The 18826-nt window shown below is 44.1% G+C and overlaps 1 protein-coding gene across 1 annotated transcript in view; it reads left to right on the top strand.

The window, feature by feature from the left end:
• VEGFD (vascular endothelial growth factor D) overlaps window positions 1-18484 on the top strand; it is a 119901-nt gene extending 101417 nt beyond the window's left edge. Inside the window, exons 5-7 of the mRNA XM_077294179.1 lie at window positions 5847-5950; window positions 10973-11147; window positions 18220-18484. Coding sequence (XP_077150294.1) covers window positions 5847-5950; window positions 10973-11147; window positions 18220-18340 — 400 coding nt within the window. The 3' untranslated portion in view covers window positions 18341-18484. The remainder of the gene's footprint in view (window positions 1-5846; window positions 5951-10972; window positions 11148-18219) is intronic.
• The last annotated feature ends 342 nt before the right edge of the window (window positions 18485-18826 follow it).

The raw sequence follows: 18826 nt of genomic DNA, 5'->3' as shown, positions 1-18826 counted from the left end.
CCCGAAGGCCATTTTGAATATCTTGTGATGCCATTCGGGCTCTCTAATGCTCCATCTGTTTTTCAGTCCTTCATGCACGATATCTTCCGGACTTATCTTGATAAATTCATGATTGTATATTTGGATGACATTTTAATTTTTTCCGATGAGTGGGAGTCTCATGTGAAACAGGTCAGGATGGTATTTCAGATCCTTCGTGATAATGCTTTGTTTGTGAAGGGGTCTAAGTGTCTCTTTGGAGTGCAGAAGGTTTCTTTTTTGGGCTTTATTTTTTCTCCCTCATCTATAGAGATGGATCCGGTTAAGGTTCAGGCCATTCATGATTGGATTTAACCCACATCTGTGAAGAGCCTTCAGAAATTTTTGGGCTTTGCTAATTTTTATCGCCGTTTCATTGCTAACTTCTCCAGTGTGGTTAAACCCTTGACCGATTTGACGAAGAAAGGCGCTGATGTGACGAATTGGTCCTCTGCGGCTGTCTCTGCCTTTCAGGAGCTTAAACGCCGATTTACTTCTGCCCCGGTGTTGCATCAACCAGATGTTTCTCTTCCGTTTCAGGTTGAGGTTGACGCTTCTGAGATAGGGGCAGGGGCCGTTTTGTCTCAGAGGGATCCTGTTGGTTCCTTGATGAATCTGTGTGCCTTCTTTTCCCGTAAGTTTTCGCCCGCTGAACGCAATTATGATGTCGGCAATCGGGAGTTGTTGGCTATGAAGTGGGCGTTTGAGGAGTGGCGACATTGGCTCGAGGGAGCTAAGCACCGTATTGTGGTCTTGACCGATCATAAAAATCTGATTTACCTCGAGTCTGCCAGGCGGCTGAATCCTAGACAGGCTCGATGGTCCTTGTTTTTTTCCCGTTTTGATTTCGTGGTCTCGTATCTTCCGGGTTCTAAGAATATTAAGGCTGATGCCCTCTCTAGGAGTTTTTTGCCTGATTCTCCTGAAGTCCTTGAACCGGTCGGCATTCTGAAAGAAGGGGTTGTCCTTTCTGCCATTTCCCCTGATTTACGACGGGTTCTTCAGGAATTTCAGGCTGACAAACCTGACCGCTGTCCAGTGGGGAAACTGTTTGTTTCTGATAGATGGACTAGTAGAGTGATTTCTGAGGTTCATTGTTCTGTGTTGGCTGGTCATCCTGGTATTTTGGTACCAGAGATTTGGTTGGTAGGTCCTTTTGGTGGCCTTCTTTGTCACGTGATGTGCGTTCTTTTGTGCAGTCCTGTGGGACTTGTGCGCGGGCCAAGCCTTGTTGTTCCCGTGCTAGTGGGTTGCTTTTGCCTTTGCCGGTCCCTGAGAGGCCCTGGACGCATATTTCTATGGATTTTATTTCTGATCTTCCGGTTTCCCAGAAGATGTCAGTCATCTGGGTTGTTTGTGACCCGTTCTCTAAGATGGTCCATTTGGTGCCTTTGCCTAAATTGCCTTCCTCTTCTGATTTGGTTCCGTTGTTTTTTCAGCATGTGGTTCATTTGCATGGTATTCCGGAGAATATTGTGTCCGACAGAGGGTCCCTGTTTGTTTCTCAGTTTTGGCGGGCCTTTTGTGCTAAGCTGGGCATTGATTTGTCTTTTTCTTCCGCATTTCATCCTCAGACAAATGGCCAGACCGAGCGAACTAATCAGACTTTAGAAACTTATCTGAGATGCTTTGTGTCTGCTGATTAGGATGATTGGGTGGCTTTCTTGCCATTGGCCGAGTTTGCCCTTAATAATCGGGCTAGTTCGGCTACCTTGGTTTCGCCCTTCTTTTGTAATGTTGGTTTTCATCCTCGTTTTTCTTCGGGGCAGGTTGAGCCTTCTGACTGTCCTGGTGTGGATTCTGTGGTTGACAGGTTGCAGCAGATTTGGGCTCATGTGGTGGACAATTTGGTATTGTCTCAGGAGGAGGCTCAACGTTTTGCTAACCGTCGTCGGTGTGTTGGTTCCCGGCTTCGGGTTGGGGATCTGGTCTGGTTGACTTCCCGTCATGTTCCTATGAAGGTTTCTTCCCCTAAGTTTAAGCCTCGCTTTATTGGTCCTTGTAGGATTTCTGAGATTATTAATCCGGTGTCTTTTCGATTGGCCCTTCTGGCTTCTTTTGCTATCCATAATGTCTTCCATAGATCTTTATTGCGGAAATATGTGGTGCCCGTTGTTCCCTCTGTTGATCCTCCGGCCCCTGTGTTGGTTGATGGGGAGTTGGAGTATGTGGTTGAGAAGATTTTCGATTCTTGCTTTTCGAGGCGGAGGCTTCAGTACCTTGTTAAATGTAAGGGTTATGGCCAGGAGGATAATTCTTGGGTCTTTGCCTCTGATGTCCATGCTGCTGATTTGGTCCGTGCCTTTCATCTGGCTCGTCCTGATCGGCCTGGGGGCTCTGGTGAGGGTTCGGTGACCCCTCTTCAAGGGGGGGGGTACTGTTGTGAATTCTGCTCTTGGGTTCCCTCCGGTGGTTGTTGGTGGTAATGCAGTTGTCCCTGGGTTGCAATCTTGGTCAGGTGTTCCTGCTGATTGCAGCTCTGACTGGGATATTTAGGTGTGCAGGATTCATTAGCCCTTGCCAGTTGTCCATTGTTCTAGGAGGTTTTGCATCTCTGTCTGGTTCCTCCAGCCCTGCTGCCAAATCAGCAAAGATGAGTGTCTGGTTTTGTTTCTACAGCACACATGCTGTGTGCTTTACAATTCAGTACTATTCAATGTTTTTTCTTGTCCAGCTTAGACTGTGTTTGGATATTTCAGTCAAGTTGGATTCTCAGGAGATGCAGATATACATTCCATGTCTTTAGTTAGATGGTGGAATTTTTGTATTATCTGCTGTGGATATTTTTAGGGTTTTAATACTGACCGCTTAGTATTCTGTCCTATCCTTTCCTATTTAGCTAGCGTGGCCTCTTTTGCTAAATCCTGATTTCTGCCTGCGTGTGTCTTTCCTCTAATACAGTCAATATTTGTGGGGGGCTGCCTATCCTTTGGGGGTCTACTCTGAGGCAAGATAGAAATCCCATTTCCATCTATAGGTGTATTTAGTCCTCCGGCTGTGTCGAGGTGTCTAGGATGTGTTAGGTACACCCCACGGCTACTTCTAGTTGCGGTGACAGTTTAGGGTTTGCGGTCAGTACAGGTTCCACCTACTCCTGAGAAAGTCTTATGCGGCTCCAAGGTCACCGGATCATAACAGGCGTCACTAGGGTCCCGGAAGAACTCCAGGCCTACCTGTCATACGGGTGCGTCCTAGCCATATCATCTGGGGGATGGAGAAGAACATCAGAATAGAAACGAGAGTTGTGAGAAAGAACATCAGAACAGACGCAACAGTTGTGAGGACTATCCCGTGGTGCTCAGCAGGGAAGTACTACAACACACAGGCGCTAGAAGGGAGGCACTGATTTCCACCTGTGAAGGGAACTCTGGATATGCCTTCGGACCGGCCGGTCTCAGCCAGCCCTGTTAGCAGTGCTCCGGATTGCGGATCCTGAAGCCTACAGTAAAGAGGTAAAGAGACTGCAACCCTGTGTCTTCGTTATTTCCTCGCACCACCACCTTTAATTGGACGCCCCTTAGCAGGGTCACGGACCGGGTCAGGCCACCGTGACAACCCCAAGACCGAGACTGAGAGGCCCGGTACCAAGTGCCCCGCGGCCCTGCGTCTGGGGGCGCTCCACTTGATTAAAAACTTATAATCAGCCTCTCCCTGGAAGCTGTTACCTCACATGACTGTGAAAGATTCTGGTTAATGGTCACCCTGAGTAAAATCCCTTCAAAATTCCAAAGTACTCATGTTAGTTTGGCCTGCCTCCCCATACTGAGTAGGGGACATACAACAATTTATGCATCATCATCTCTTTATCCAATCACCGAGCTCCGCAGCTTGCAGCTGTGCCGAGTTTGATGGCATGATCTGCTGAGCTCAGTGACTGACTGGATTGGTGACATGCACTGTTGACATGACATTACCACTACAGCCAAAACAACGAGACTGGAGTAGTGGTGGGGAGCTGGCACTGGACCCATGGTGAGTCAATACCTGCTCAGTTTGTTATTTTAGTTATATTTTAGAGTTTTGGGCCCATTTTTCTGAAAGTGGACAAACACTTTAAGTAATGAAATATAGATTCCCACTATTTGATCGTTTATATATTGTACGATCTGTCTAGATGCCTTTACAAGATATTATGAGTCTAAGGGGTTAAGTTTCTACTTGTTGAGAACCCCAAGTTGGTGTAAGGAGACTTATATGCCATGCAGTGCTCCTTTGGGAATATATATGCAAATAGCCTCTTCAGAGAGGAAAAGGACAGCAACTCTAGTGCCACCTATTGGATACAGCGATCCTAAAAGTCAATATTGACCCTTTAACTGTTCATTAAAGGGTCAATATCCTAATTGCCTTATGACTTAGTATAAGAAGCCAAGCCAAATAATCCTTTTACAGACACTTGTTTCAGTGCATTTGCCCATCATTAGTGCAACACAGGAGATCGGATTTGGCAGTAGAGTTTCAGTCCTCATCCTCTCTAAAGAGGATATTTGCAAGATACCCAGTCCAGTATAGAATGCCCATGCACCATTAATGAGTATGTGTTACTCGGCAGGGCCTCCCACCAGGTCCAAAACAGCAGCAAATCCAAGGATATCTGAGGCATTATAGAGATCTTTATAAAAATCTAATCTTTATACTAAAATATTTAAAACATCACAGCAGTGAGGAGACTAAAATAGAGCAACGTTTCGGCCAAATGGCCCTTCTCAAGCCTAAAATACAGTCACAATACACAGACATACAAAGCATCCAATTATTTTTAATTGGGATAAAGGAGTAAGATGTTGCCAGACACCTGTGATAGCATTTTGCCTCTTGGTTGAATAACACTATATTGGCATTGCAATTTGACATCCCAGGTAGGCCCTTATACAAATTCATTGTTTTTTTCCCAGGATAGTAAGTTATCCCAGATCAGTATTATAAGAGGCTAGAGGCGATCAAAGGATACAACTTATTGATCACTGGGATTTTGCCCCTTGTCATTCCGAGAATGAAGCTTTGTCTGAAATCAGTGGAAGTCTATCAGACTGACGGAAATTTCCAAGTCCAGCGTTCCACTTTTACTTGACTTTGAATGGAGTATAGTGGTGCATGTTTGATCTCCTCTCCATACACAGGGTTTTGCATAGCCCCGTTCTCAGGATAGCTGGGGGTCTTCAGCAGTGGAACAGCCGATAATTAGTAAATTATTCTTGTCCTACGGATAGAGGATAACTTGCTGACTTTGGAAAACACGTTTAAATGATCGGACGGTCACAGCTACATCGATGGATTCGTCATACATTCTTCTCACCATGCTTTTTAATACTGCGTTGTGACATGACTGTATTTATTATTACTATACTGTGACATCACTATGTGCATTACTTTTGTATCAGGATTCTCCGTTTGTAATCTGCGTACCATAGCATCACTGCATCATTACTCTTGTATGAAGATGATGTGCTGCGACTTTTAGCCTTCAGCTTTGATATCACCCTTTTTTATTTCCCTGTCCTATAACATTAATCTGCATATTGTTCTAATACTTGCTGTGACTGTGTGCATTATTCCTATACTGTGCCCACATTGAATGCAATGGGTGCTGTCTGGGCAGATCCAATGGTTCCCCTGCTGCAAACAACAAAACCATTCATACAAACTGTTAACTATAAATGCATATAATCATAGCGGGTCCTATTGCAGATTTTGTATTTGTGTGTTTACGAGTTTTTTCCTACTTGGTTATATGGCTACGGAGTACCAGCAGCATGATTGATTATTTGATTATCAATAAGTGAATATTTGATATATTGTATTTATTTATTACTTGATTTATTTTATAGCTGTTTTCAAGAAAATAGATATTGTCCTTCTGGTTTCCAGTGGAACAGTACCAAGTGTGAGTGTGTGCTTGAAAAGGATACCCCACTTATCAGAAGAAGGGAAGGTACTGTTCTCACCAGCTGATACCATAGACATGTATGTTTCTTCTTTTCTGTCTGGTTGTCCATTGTAATTTTGATAATACCATTGCTAACCTATAAAGAATAACTTCCAGATATTACACTATTTCTATTTCTTTGAAAAAACTAAAGAAGTGTCCACCACTGGCCACTTGTGATAAGGATAAGTGCACAAAGGTCAGATATGCCGCAGATTTCCATGCAGATTGTTCCAACAGAAAATTTCCTTCATGTTACAGTACCAGCATTGTGGATAAAATTTTACAATATCATCCACCCTCTGTGAAATTTGAGTTGCGCTGCGGATTCGACATCTACAATCAGTTTATGCTGTGTATTTATTCAGCAGATTTCGCCCCTTGTGGTGCAAAGTAAGGGCTCATGCAGATGCCCATGCAAAACACATGGACTCGCCGCGGCTCTTTGGACCCGAGTGTTGAGAGCTTAATATAAATATATGAAGCAGTCATGTTCTGGTGGGGAAAGTGGCATTGCGGTCCGAGATCAGATATGATCGGAAGTTATCACGATGAGTGCTTAGGGTATGAGCATACGATGTCTTGTTCAGGCAGGTATGTTCCGTAACAGTAATAAACACATATCCACCAGGTCAATAACTGGTGAAACAAAGAGGCATCCGCAAGTAAAAAATAAAATATATATATTTATTATTTCATTTAAAAAACAAGACAAAGATTTCAACACCACTACTAGCCGGCAACAACCTGCACATAAGGAGGTATTAAGTGTACGGTGGCAAATCCATTAGTCAAATTAAACCCCAGCATATAAATCCTGTTACTTACAAGAATATGACCATCAGTAACCCCGACAGCGCCGTTTCACCATATTGGCTTCCTCAAATGGGGGCGTGTGACACGCCCCCATTTGAGGAAGCCAATATGGCGAAACGGCGCTGTCGGGGTTACTGTTAGTGTTTATATGTGCACAGCACAATGCACTTTATTTGTATATCTAGCAAGCATATATGCAACAAGGTGTATAGAGGTTAAGGTAGGCATATACCCTAATTAGCTTAGTCTGTTCCTTTGGTTCCAGGATTATTTATTGCACTATGCACTTTATTTTTGCCTGATGCACTACAGTGTGCACAGTATTGATATATTTTTGGAATTCTTTGGTATTTATTATCCCTATAGCTTTTTTGTATTCTTACATGTGTTACCATCGGCTATATTATTGAAATCTCTTTGTCTTGTTTTTTAAATGAAATAATAAATATATATATTTTATTTTTTACTTGCGAATGCCTCTTTGTTTCACCAGTTATTGACCTGGTGGATATGTGTTTATTGTAGTGATTAGAGGTGGTTATTCCCCAATTGGACATTTTTGGTAATGCATGTTCCGTAACTGGCCTGAAACAAGCTAAATGAACACTAAAAAGAATGAACATATCCACTGCAATTAAAAAACGACCAGCTGTTTATGTGCTCAGTCTTCGGAGCTTCTTTCATCGGCTTCAGGTTTCCAAAGATACAAAGTGAAAACAGGTGTTCCAAGCAGAAGCCATCCTTCAGGCGGCTTCTGCTTGGAAGCAGCTCACTAATTTATGCAATATACGGAAAGTAAAAGATATACAATATAATTTTTTTTTTAAATGACGGCAAAGATGTTGCAAAAAAAAAAAACAACAACCGAAAAGATGCTGAAAAAAATGCTTAAGGAAACATATGCTAGCATTACCTGAAGCAACCTTGGCTGGAAAAATTAGTAGGATAAGCACAGATCTAAAAGATATCAGATGCATAAATGCCCTTAAACGTTTTTTTCTGGTGAAAACAAGTTCTCACCTATCAACAGGATAGATGATAACTTATTGATTGCTTGGGGTCCGACTGTGGGGATCCATATCGATTGGTAGAATGGGAATTTTTAATCCCATTAGAGTGCTGTGGCAGTGCGCATGCTTGACCACTATGGATCTGCTTTTGGAATCAGCAGCGCCTTGAGCGCAGCACATGTCTGCTGTGTCCAAAGCGCTGATGGCTTTTGAATGCAGGTGATTCCGCATGTGTTCATTGAACCGTGCGGAATCACCGTGTCCAATACATTGCATGGGTGACATTTCTCTTGCGGAGGCTAGCGTCTCCGCAAGATAAATTGATATGCTGCGGTCTGGAAAGAAGCGCCGCATGTCCGTCTCCACGGGTAATCCGCAGGTGTCTCAGCACGCATAGTGGGCATGGGATTTCAAGAAATCCCATCCACTATGTTGTAATATCTGGACGCTGCGGATTGGACGTTGCACAAGCATGCAGCATCCAACCTGCGGCGTTTACTGACCCTTAGGGCTCATACCCATCACTGTAAAAAAAAAAGTGCAATATCATCCAGAAAAGTCAGACAAGTGTCATGCAAGTGTCACGTGGTTTACGTGCGAGAGCAATGCAATTTTTATCACCTAGCATCTGAATGACATCCAATTTACATGCGAATGCGGTCTGATTGCAATGCGATTTTAACATGAGATTTTACATAGAGAATTACTTTGTCATTTAAACATAGTTTTCAAAAGAAATATTCTTCACTATATATTTCAAGAGAGATAGATGCAGATAAATAGATAGATTCAAATATGTGATTGAGATTTATAAGGTAATCAGTGCCCCATATAGAGCCCCACATTATAATAGCCCTACATATTGCCCCACAGTATAATGACCCCACATAGTGCTCCAAAGTATAATGGCCCAATATAATGCTCCAAAGTATAATGGCCCCATATAATGCTCCAAAGTATAATGGCCCCATATAATGCCCCACAGTATAATGGCCCCATATAGTGCACCACAGTATAATGGCCCCATATAGTGCACCACAGTATAATGGCCCCATACAGTGCACCATGGTATAATGACCTCATATACTGCCCAGCAGTATAATGTGCCTCACAGTATAATGGCCCCATATAGTGCCCCACAATATAATGTGCTCCACAGTATAATGGCCACATATAGTGCCCCACAGCATAAAGGTTCCATATAGTACTCCACAGTACAATGGCCCCATATATTGCATCCTGTTATATGTCCCCATCTACTATATAATTGTCTAAGGTCCATTTCCATCTTTCTGTCTGTCCTTCTGTCTGTCTTTCTTTCTGTCACGGAAATCCCAAGTCGCTGATTGGTCGCGGCAAAACGGCCACGACCAATCAGCGACGGGCACAGTCCGGCGGCAAAATGGTCGCTCCTTACTCCCCGCAGTCAGTGCCCGCAGTCCATACTCCCCCCCAGTCAGCGCTCACACAGGGTTAATGGCAGCGTTAACGGACCGTGTTATGCTGCGGTGTAACGCCGTCCGTTAACGCTGCTATTAACCCTGTGTGACCAACTTTTTACTATTGATGCTGCCTATGCAGCATCAATAGTAAAAAGATCTAATGTTAAAAATAATTAAAAAAATAAAAAATCATTATATACTCACCTTCCGTGGGCCCCCGGATCCAGCCGAGGCCTTTCCTGCTCCACGCAACGTTCCGATGACCGGTCCATGCATTGCGGTCTCACGAGATGATGACGTAGCGGTCTCGCGAGACCGCTACATCATCTCACAAGACCGCAATGCACTCTTGGGACCGGAGCGTCGCGAGGAGCATCGGTAAACGCCTCGGCTGGGTCCGGGGGCTCCGGAAGGTGAGTATATAACTATTTTTTATTTTAATTCTTTTTTTTAACAGGGATATGGTGCCCACATTGCTATATACTACGTGGGCTGTGTTACATACTGCCTGGGCTGTGTGATATACTACATCTCTGTCCTATATACTATATGGGCTGTGCTATACACTACGTGGCTGTGGTATATATTACGTGGCTGGGCAATATACTACATCGCTGTGCTCTATACTACGTGGCCTGTGTTATATACTGCATGCGCAGTGTAATATACTACGTCTCTGTGCTATATATTACGTGGCTGTGCTATATACGTGGCTGTGCAATATACTATGTGTCTGTGCTATATACTACGTGGCTGTAAACTACATACATATTCTAGAGTACCCGATGCATTAGAATCGGGCCACCATCTAGTCCTAGTATATGTTCCTCCATCATGATCCCCATCCTGGTATATGTATGTCAACCATTGTGGTATATATTCCTCCATCCTGGTATATGTCCTCCATCCTAGTATATGTCTTCCATTCTGGTATATGTTCCTCCATCATGATCCCCATCCTTGTATATGTCCGCCATCCTGGAATATGTCCACCATTCTGGTATATATTCCCCCATCCTGGTATATGTTCCCCATATATTCAATGCATTGAAAAAAAACATTCCACTCACCTTCCTTGCTCTCACCCCGCAGCGGGGCATCCACTTCTGTGTTAGTTTGTTCAGAGCATAGCAGCGTGATGATTTCCCTGCTCTGCTCTGAACAGGTCGGTGGTGAGCGGTGATCGCAGCCTGTACTGTAATACTGATGATAGGTTGCAATCATGGCTCCCCACCGCTGCCGATACTCACTTCACCCCGGACCTCCATTCCCCAGCATCTCCTCTCCACAGCAGCTCCTGTTATAACACTCAGCGTGCATTGTGGGTGATGGCAGAGGGAAAGTGCAGACCGCAGCATATACTGCGGGCTACACAAAGATGGTGCCAATTTCCTTCCACAGCTGTGACCTGGACAGATCAGGGGGCATACCCAGTTCACAGCTAGAGGCAGGAGGTGCAGCCTCAATACAAGAGATGTGGTCGGATGGCGTGTAAGTGTTGTGCTGATACACTTACAGATCCCCCAAATGCAAATGGCAGCCCCCAGTGGCTAAAATAAAAATTAACAAATCAAAAAACTATTAAAGTGGTATATTTAATTTTGTATTAAAAATATATAATCAATAATTATTAATACAAAAATAAAAATTGCTAATTAGCCGCCTGAGCAGGGTGTATCTGTCTGTCTGTAATGAGATGAATATATACCTTTATCTAATGCATATAGATATTAATACATTATGCATTGCTTTTGGCTTAGAGTTGGCTTTATGTGGCGCACACATGGAGTTTGAAGACAGTTGTGAATGTGTGTGCAAGCTGAAATGTCCCGGGAGCCTTGTACTCAACAGCGAGAACTGTACCTGTAATGAATGCAGTGAAAGTCTGGATAGCTGCTGTGAAAAGAAGAAAATATATCACCCAGAAACCTGCAGGTGAGGACCACCAATGATGAGTATTACATCACTGATGATAAGGATTGATAGCCTTCAATAAACATTAGACTAACGTTGGTCAAACCCACCAATATCAGTCTAATATGTGCGGGGGATCCAGACAGATAATTGTCGTGGGAGTTAAGGAACCAGTATTTCAGAGTTTGGGCTGAGAGTCCTTTTGTTCTTGGCGAGATAAACCACCTCTGGAGATGTTCGGCTCTTTCATAAAGAACACAGGAGAGCTCAGCAGAAAGAGCGTTCCTCTGTATGGGAGAGTCAGGCGAGATAGCTGTTGGGCAGAACCATTGTTTGTCTGACAGATATCTAAGGTGTGTGTTGAATATTCACTTGCATTTCACTTGTTTGAATTGCCCTGATGGAAAATGCTCCAAACTATGCACTGACCAAGGAAAGGCTTCAAAACTCCTCAACAACTTCCTAAAGAAGCAACGTTTCCTGGAGCAGTTTCTACTAGAAAACTTGTAATTTTTGACCTCCTCAAAAAAACCTCCATGTGCACATACCCTAAAGATTGGTAAGTGATGAGCGAGTGTGCTCGATACTCGATGAAGCATCAGGATGCTCGGGTACACTCGTTACTCCATTGAGTATCGCGGGAGCTCAAGCGCCAAGCTTAAGTTCCCCCCTTGCATGTTTACCAGCTGTTAGACAGCCAATAAACATGCAGGGATTGCCTGCCTTACACAGTAAGGCCGTAGAAATGTTGTCTACTGGCATTATTGTGATCGGCAACCACATCGCATCATCGGTAGTGATGATCGAGCACTAAAATGCTCGAGTGCTGGGTACGAGCTCGACTCGAGTATCGAGCAGTAGCAAGCATGCTAGCTCATCAGTAGTAGGGAGTCCTGTTGTGATCCTAATGGCAGAGGATCTCAGGGTCTTCAGCAAAGTCTGCAAACATAAAAACTAGCTCTTAGGGAGGTGGTAACTGAGCTGACCACATACCTGATCCTAGCCCACAAATAATAGCAGCCGGGGAACGTGCCTACGTTGGTTCTAGACGTCTCGCGCCAGCCGGAGATCTAACTAACCCTTTCAGAGAAAATACAGACCTCACTTACCTCCAGAGAAAGATACCCCAAAGTAGATACAGGCCCCCAACAAATAATAACGGTGAGGTAAGAGGAAAGGACAAACGTAAGTATGAACTAGATTCAGCAAAGAGAGGCCCACTAAATAATAGCAGAAATATTGAAAGCGGACTTATGTGGTCAGCAAAAAACCCTACTAAAATATCCACGCTGAATATCCAAGAACCCCCGTACCGACAGATTAAATAATCGTCCCTTAGGAAACTTGCTACCAGGAATCAAATCTATAGCGCAGTCACAGTCCCTATGAGGAGGAAGAGCACTGGACCTGGACTCACTGAACACATCCTGATAGTCAAGCAAAAACTCAGGAACTTCTGAAGGAGTAGAGGAAGCAATAGACACCGACGGGGAATCGCAATGAATTCCCTGACAACCCCAACTTGACACAGACATAGCCCTCCAATCCAGAACAGGATTATGAGCCTGTAACCATGGCAGACCCAAAACGACCAAATCATGCATTTTATGCAGAACAAGAAAACGAATCACCTCCCGATGTTCAGGAGTCATGCACATGGTCACTTGTGTCCAATACTGCGGTTTATTCTCCGCCAATGGCGTAGCATCAATTCCTCTAAGAGGAATAGGATTTTCTAAAGGCTCCAGGACAAAACCACAGCGCCTGGCAAACGACAAGTCCATAAGACTCAGGGCAGCGCCTGAATCCACAAACGCCATAACAGGGTAGGAAGACAATGAGTAAATTAAAGTCACAGACAAAATAAATTTAGGCTGCAAGTTACCAACGGCGACAGGACTAACAAACTTTGTTAGGCGTTTAGAGCATGCCGATATAACATGTGTAGAATCACCACAGTAAAAACACAACCCATTCTGACGTCTATGATTTTGCCGTTCAGTTCTAGTCTGAATTCTATCACATTGCATTAAATCAGGCGTCTGTTCAGACAACACCGCCAAAGGATTAGCGGATTTGCGCTCCCGCAAACGCCGATCAATCTGAATGGCCAGCGTCATAGAATCATTCAGACTTGTAGGAATGGGAAAGCCCACCATCACATTCTTAATAGTTTCAGAAAGGCCATTTCTGAAATTTGCGGCCAGAGCACACTCATTCCACTGAGTAAGCACGGACCATTTCCGAAATTTTTGGCAATAGACTATCGGCTTCTGAATAAAATCACGGTTAAATTTCAGTTCCCCCCATACCGTTGTCGGTACGGGGGGAGAATATCAGCCCCCTAAGAGCTTCCAGCAAAATCAGGAATCACATTATGAACAAGCTGGACAAAAAACAGAATAATACAAATAAACAAAAAACAAGAAAGCAGGACTTCGCTTATGTTGCAAAAATCAGGACCAGTAGACAAGAGCAACCAGACAAGGACTGATTACATGGATGCCAGGCAATGGACTAAGACCAGGAAGTTCAAATAGAAACACCCAGAGTCTTAACGAACAGGTGACTACAAACCTGAGGAAAGAGAATCCAAGAACCATACCGCGTGTGACCACAAGAGGGAGCCCAAAAGTATAGTTCATAACAGAGTCCATAGGATAGACCTCAGTGATCATTAAATAAAGGAACATCTTAATGATATGCCATTGTAACGGGAGCAAGGGCTGTAGTTGTGGTTTTCAATGGTGGCTGCTTCAGCGCACCCTGGCCCTCCGTCACATGCATACAATGTCCCAGCGGTAGCAGTAGCGTACCATTCTGTCTGCTTTCCTGTCCATCCAGGTCATTTCTGGTTCTCTGGGAGTCTCCCTCTTGAGGCAGAGTCAGGTTCCAACTTAAAACAAACGATTTTACTCAGTTCCTTTCTCAGCTCGTCCAGTTCACATTTAGGTACAGCACCAGATACTTCATAAGACATGACATTTTCTTTCCCTGTGCTGTCCCTCACTTCTTTAGGACTATTGCAGGATCGTACCGTTGTCCATGGTACTGCAGCATTCTGTATGACAGGTCTGATCGTCTTTAGAAGTTCCCGGTCCTTTTCGTCCCAGACATGCAGGTGTCTTCCTATATAGCTGTCTGCCATCATGACGAAGCTGCCTTGCATTCCTTTTCTTGACTGGCAATCGTTACTTCTGGGCCTTGGATGAGCTGGGCTCCTTTTCTTAAAACAACTTTGCGTGGCTCAACTGCCCTTTACAGGCTCTGAGGCCCTACTGACTAAATAATCTAATCACCAAATGTCCAAATATAATGACTGGCACTTCTCAATGCATATTAATCAAAATTTGGTCTGACCTAACAAAACAGCGGAAACAAAGAGATCCAGAGTAGAAAAGTTAAATTAAAGCTTTATTGTGAACAACTTATATCACATGCATAAATGCCCAAGCACCCTAACAAAGTGGGAAGCTGAATAATACATATCAAACTCAGTAGTCTGTAATGCAGGGTAGTTCGTATGCATCCCTTAAACCTGTCCTGTACATCCTCCGCTGCCGCAGCATACATATAGTACAAATATAAATAACAGATAAAGGTGATATCTACCTGCGACACAGCGTGCCACCTCACCCCTACTGACTAAATGCAGGAAACTCTCTATACTTTACACAGTTGGCCCCTCCTAATTAACTAGTTCCTATCCTATTGCTATCTTATACTATTGTGCCCCCCTCTAGTGGGCTAATCTGAACACTACACTTTCCCTACACAATAACATTTAACAGTCATATACAATAGAGCAGCATTATACAGTTCACAGCATAACGTATTAAATATACCAGCTTGCCAGGGACGTAAAATCACCGGCGAGAGAGAGTGGGCACAACTAGTCCTTGTATACCACTTACACTCCCCCCTCCTTTAAGTATGGTCGTCCGCGACCATAGATGGCTGCCAGAATAAATCTTTAATTTTTACAGTAAAATACTCCACGCAGGGAGGTAAACAATGAAACAAGGTAAAAAAAAATCTTTTGGCTCAGCGATAAGTGCCAGGCACCAACCGCTCCGGAGAGAGCCCTCTGGCTCCACATAAGAGTCTGTTAAAATGTCCATTTACTTGTCATATAAAAACTATTTGTTGCCGGAGAAAGTCTTTTGGCTCCACAATAATGTCCATTTTCTCATGGCAGCTCTAAACAGGTGCTTAGTGACAGTCCCTCAGCTGGTACCACAAGTCCATATGGCTCCTGTCCCTTTTATTTTCAGGAACCCGAGCACATTAACACAGTCCATATTAAATAATCCGGACCTTCCCATCAGGTCCTCAGTCCTTGGGGGTCGTCCCCCTCCCTCTTTTGCACGGAATACAGCCCATTAAACACATATGCGCTGCTAGTTCCCAAAATTAGGTTCAAGTTGAATACACCAAAACACAGTCCTTTTAGTAGCCACATACAGTCTGTTTGCAGTCCAAGGGCCCGTAACCCCTCAGGGTTAAGGTCCTGCAATCCAGCAGGGGAAGCGCAATGTGCGCAAAAGAACTGGGAGAGGGGAAAATCAACATTCAATTTTTAACCATGGCCCATACCGGCCACACTGCACCCAACTCCAGTGTTCTAGGGCTCCTTTTCCCACATGGACACAGAACAGTCCCATTTTCATACTGTGCAATGAGCACTATTTTCCTTTAGAGTTCAGACATCACTTCAGTGACAAGCATCCCTTGCCGCTTTATCCCACATCAGGCTCCATGCCCGTGTTCTAGCTGATGACTCTGCAGCCTCAAATTTCATATACTGCAATGACAGGGCAGGGGCAGAACTTGGCCGTGGAGTGACCAGAGAGAAGGGGGCCGACTGTGCCTGTTCCGTGCCCGCATAGATTTCCAGATCATCTTCCTGGCGCAAACTAACGGCCATGGCGAAGTACCCCCAAGGGTCATCCTCCTTACAGAAATTGACCAAGTCTCCTTCCCTCAGGGGCCTCCAGTACTTAACTGAGGCAGCATTCATATAGATCTTTGCATTGGTGCAGCATTATACAGCTCACAGCATAACGTATTAAATATACCAGCTTGTCAAGGACGTAAAAACACGGGCGAGGGAGAGTGGGCACAACTAGTCCCTGTATACCCCTTACACCATCACTTACTAAAATTAGAATACCGGCTAAACAACTTCTATTTCTGACAATCTTTATAGAGGTTTTATGACTTTAGAAAAACAGAGCTGCATTCTTCTGGAAATAGTGCCAGTGTCGAAGGAAAGAAGTGTAACTTAGGCTACTTTCACACTAGCGTCGGGAAAGACCCGTCGCTGTGCGTCGGGCCGACGTTCCCGACGCTAGCGTGGTCTCCGCCGCACAACGGGGGCAGCGGATGTATTTTTCCAACGCATCCGCTGCCCCATTGTGAGGTGCGGGGAAGTGCGGGGAGGTGGGGGCGGAGTTCCGGCCGCGCATGCGCGGTCGGAAAAAGCGGACCGTCGTGAGCAAAAAACGTTACATGTAACGTTTTTTTCTCCCGACGGTCCACTACCACACGCCCAAGCGTCGCAAAACGGACGCGACGTTTGGCAATGCGTCGCAAATGCGTCGCTAATGTTAGTCTATGAAGAAAAAACGTATCCAGCAAGAACTTTTGCTGGATGCGTATTTTCGGCAAAACGACGCATTTGCGACGTATTGCAGTTAACGCTAGTGTGAAAGTAGCCTTAGGCCTCTTTCACACTTCCGTCTTTTGTCTCACGTCGAAATCCGTCGATTTTTGAAAATGCAGGATCCTGCAAAAAAATTTGCAGGATCCTGCATTTTCCCATAGACTTGTATTAGCGACGGATTGTGACTGATGGCCATCCATTTCATCCGTCGTGCACTGGATCCGTCGGAAAATAGCGGTCCGTCGTGGAGAGAAAACGTTCATAGGAACGTTTTTTCCGCACGTCAGAAAATTGGTCAGCGATGGGTCCTGCGCTGTCTGTTGTTGGCTATAATGGAAGCATATGGACGCAGGATCCGTCGCTGACTGTCGCACACAGGAATCCAGTGACGTATCACGTTTTTTCCCTCTGAGCATGCCTGGAAGGATTTTCAAGACAGGGGGAAAAAAAATCTCTCTCGTCCCCGAAATACCAAGTCCAATATCTACACCGGAAAAGCTCAGCCGACGCATCCGTCATAACACTGGATGCGTTCCTTCCGTTGTATCACTATTTTATCGACATCCATTGGCATGTCTTCCCCACGCACTAGGACGGGACACTGCCGACGGAAGTGTGAAATAAGCCTAACACAAGATATGAAATGCATCCTTGTTTTTGTCCAAATTATTGGCATAAATGTATGCAGCCACTGATTGGCATATCAAAGGGTTATATACCAAACATATAGTATGGTATATTCTCTAATTTGACCACTTTTCTCCAACTTTTAAAATTATTTAGAACAATATTTCTCTCATTTTAGACAGTGGAAGCTTAAAAGATTATGCCCAAGATTTATATATCGATTGCCTAACTGTGAGATAGAGCATCGGTATGAGATCATTGGAAGCCCACCACTTAGCGGTCATAAGCTCTCTGTGGCCTGATATGAAAACAGTGGAAAGCCAGGACAACACAGCTCTTTACATTTTGTAATGGCCATTCTCAGATACTGCAGCTCAGCTCCTATTGAAGTGAATGTTATTTGAGCTGCAGTACCCAAGAACAGCCACTACAGAGTGTCTAGAGTGGTGGTATTCTTGCTACGTACATTATGTACATACAGCCGCAGCAAGAGATGCAAATAGCTAGCGTTGGACCACCACCTGTCTGATATTCATGACTTATTGTAAGGATAGGTCATCAGAATACCAGTCTTGGTCTACTCTTTTAAAGGAGGTGTCCATTACTATATATGAGCAGCTAAGTATGAACATAGTCTACAGGATCTTTGTAGCAACACTGCACCTCACAGAAATCAGATGGGGACATACTGTGATCATAATCTCTAGGTTGTCTCAGAAGTTTAATATATAAAAATTAGTTTTTACGTGGTATGGTTTCTGGAAAATCATTAACATTTTGATATGCTTACTTTTTGTACAGCTGTAAAGATGATTGTCCATTCCAAACCAAAGTGTGCCCAGGTGGTAGAAGAGTGTGTGCAAAGCAGTTCCCCTGTCTCAGAAGAGGACACTTCCCATACCATAGCAGGGAAAATCCATGAGAAGTCTTCAAAGTTCTTGGACTTCACAAGACAATTTGGAACTTTACCAGAGAAGCACATTCATTTATCTAACATATTTGTAATAAAGTGGACAATGATGTCTGAAAATAAATACTAGAGGTATAAACATTTCTCACTGTATTTCTATTGTGATGGATCTACAGAATCAACCCAACCATGAACAGAAGGAAGGGTCTTTGAAGGCACCTGAAGCTGGTCAGTGCAATCACTTTATCTGGACCAAACTTCTTATCTTTCTCACAATACATGACCCACGACGGACTAACTGGCCATTTGTCAGTGACAGCAGTGTTGATCTCTATGATTTTTGGCCAGAAAGCAGAATCTACCACAATTGGGTTATTCATTCTTACAAACTTGTTGGACTGGAGATGTCAGCTTGGGAATCTTAACCTAAGTTTACATGGATAAGAACAATGGAAGCCACCACTGGTCTGAACCTAAAATGACAGTCAGGACCATCAA

The sequence above is a fragment of the Ranitomeya variabilis genome, chromosome 3 (genome assembly GCF_051348905.1).
Source record: "Ranitomeya variabilis isolate aRanVar5 chromosome 3, aRanVar5.hap1, whole genome shotgun sequence".
Classification (NCBI taxonomy): Eukaryota; Metazoa; Chordata; class Amphibia; order Anura; family Dendrobatidae; genus Ranitomeya; species Ranitomeya variabilis.
The sequence above is the reverse complement of the archived record's forward strand: the minus strand, read 5'-3'. Positions and strand labels throughout refer to the sequence as shown.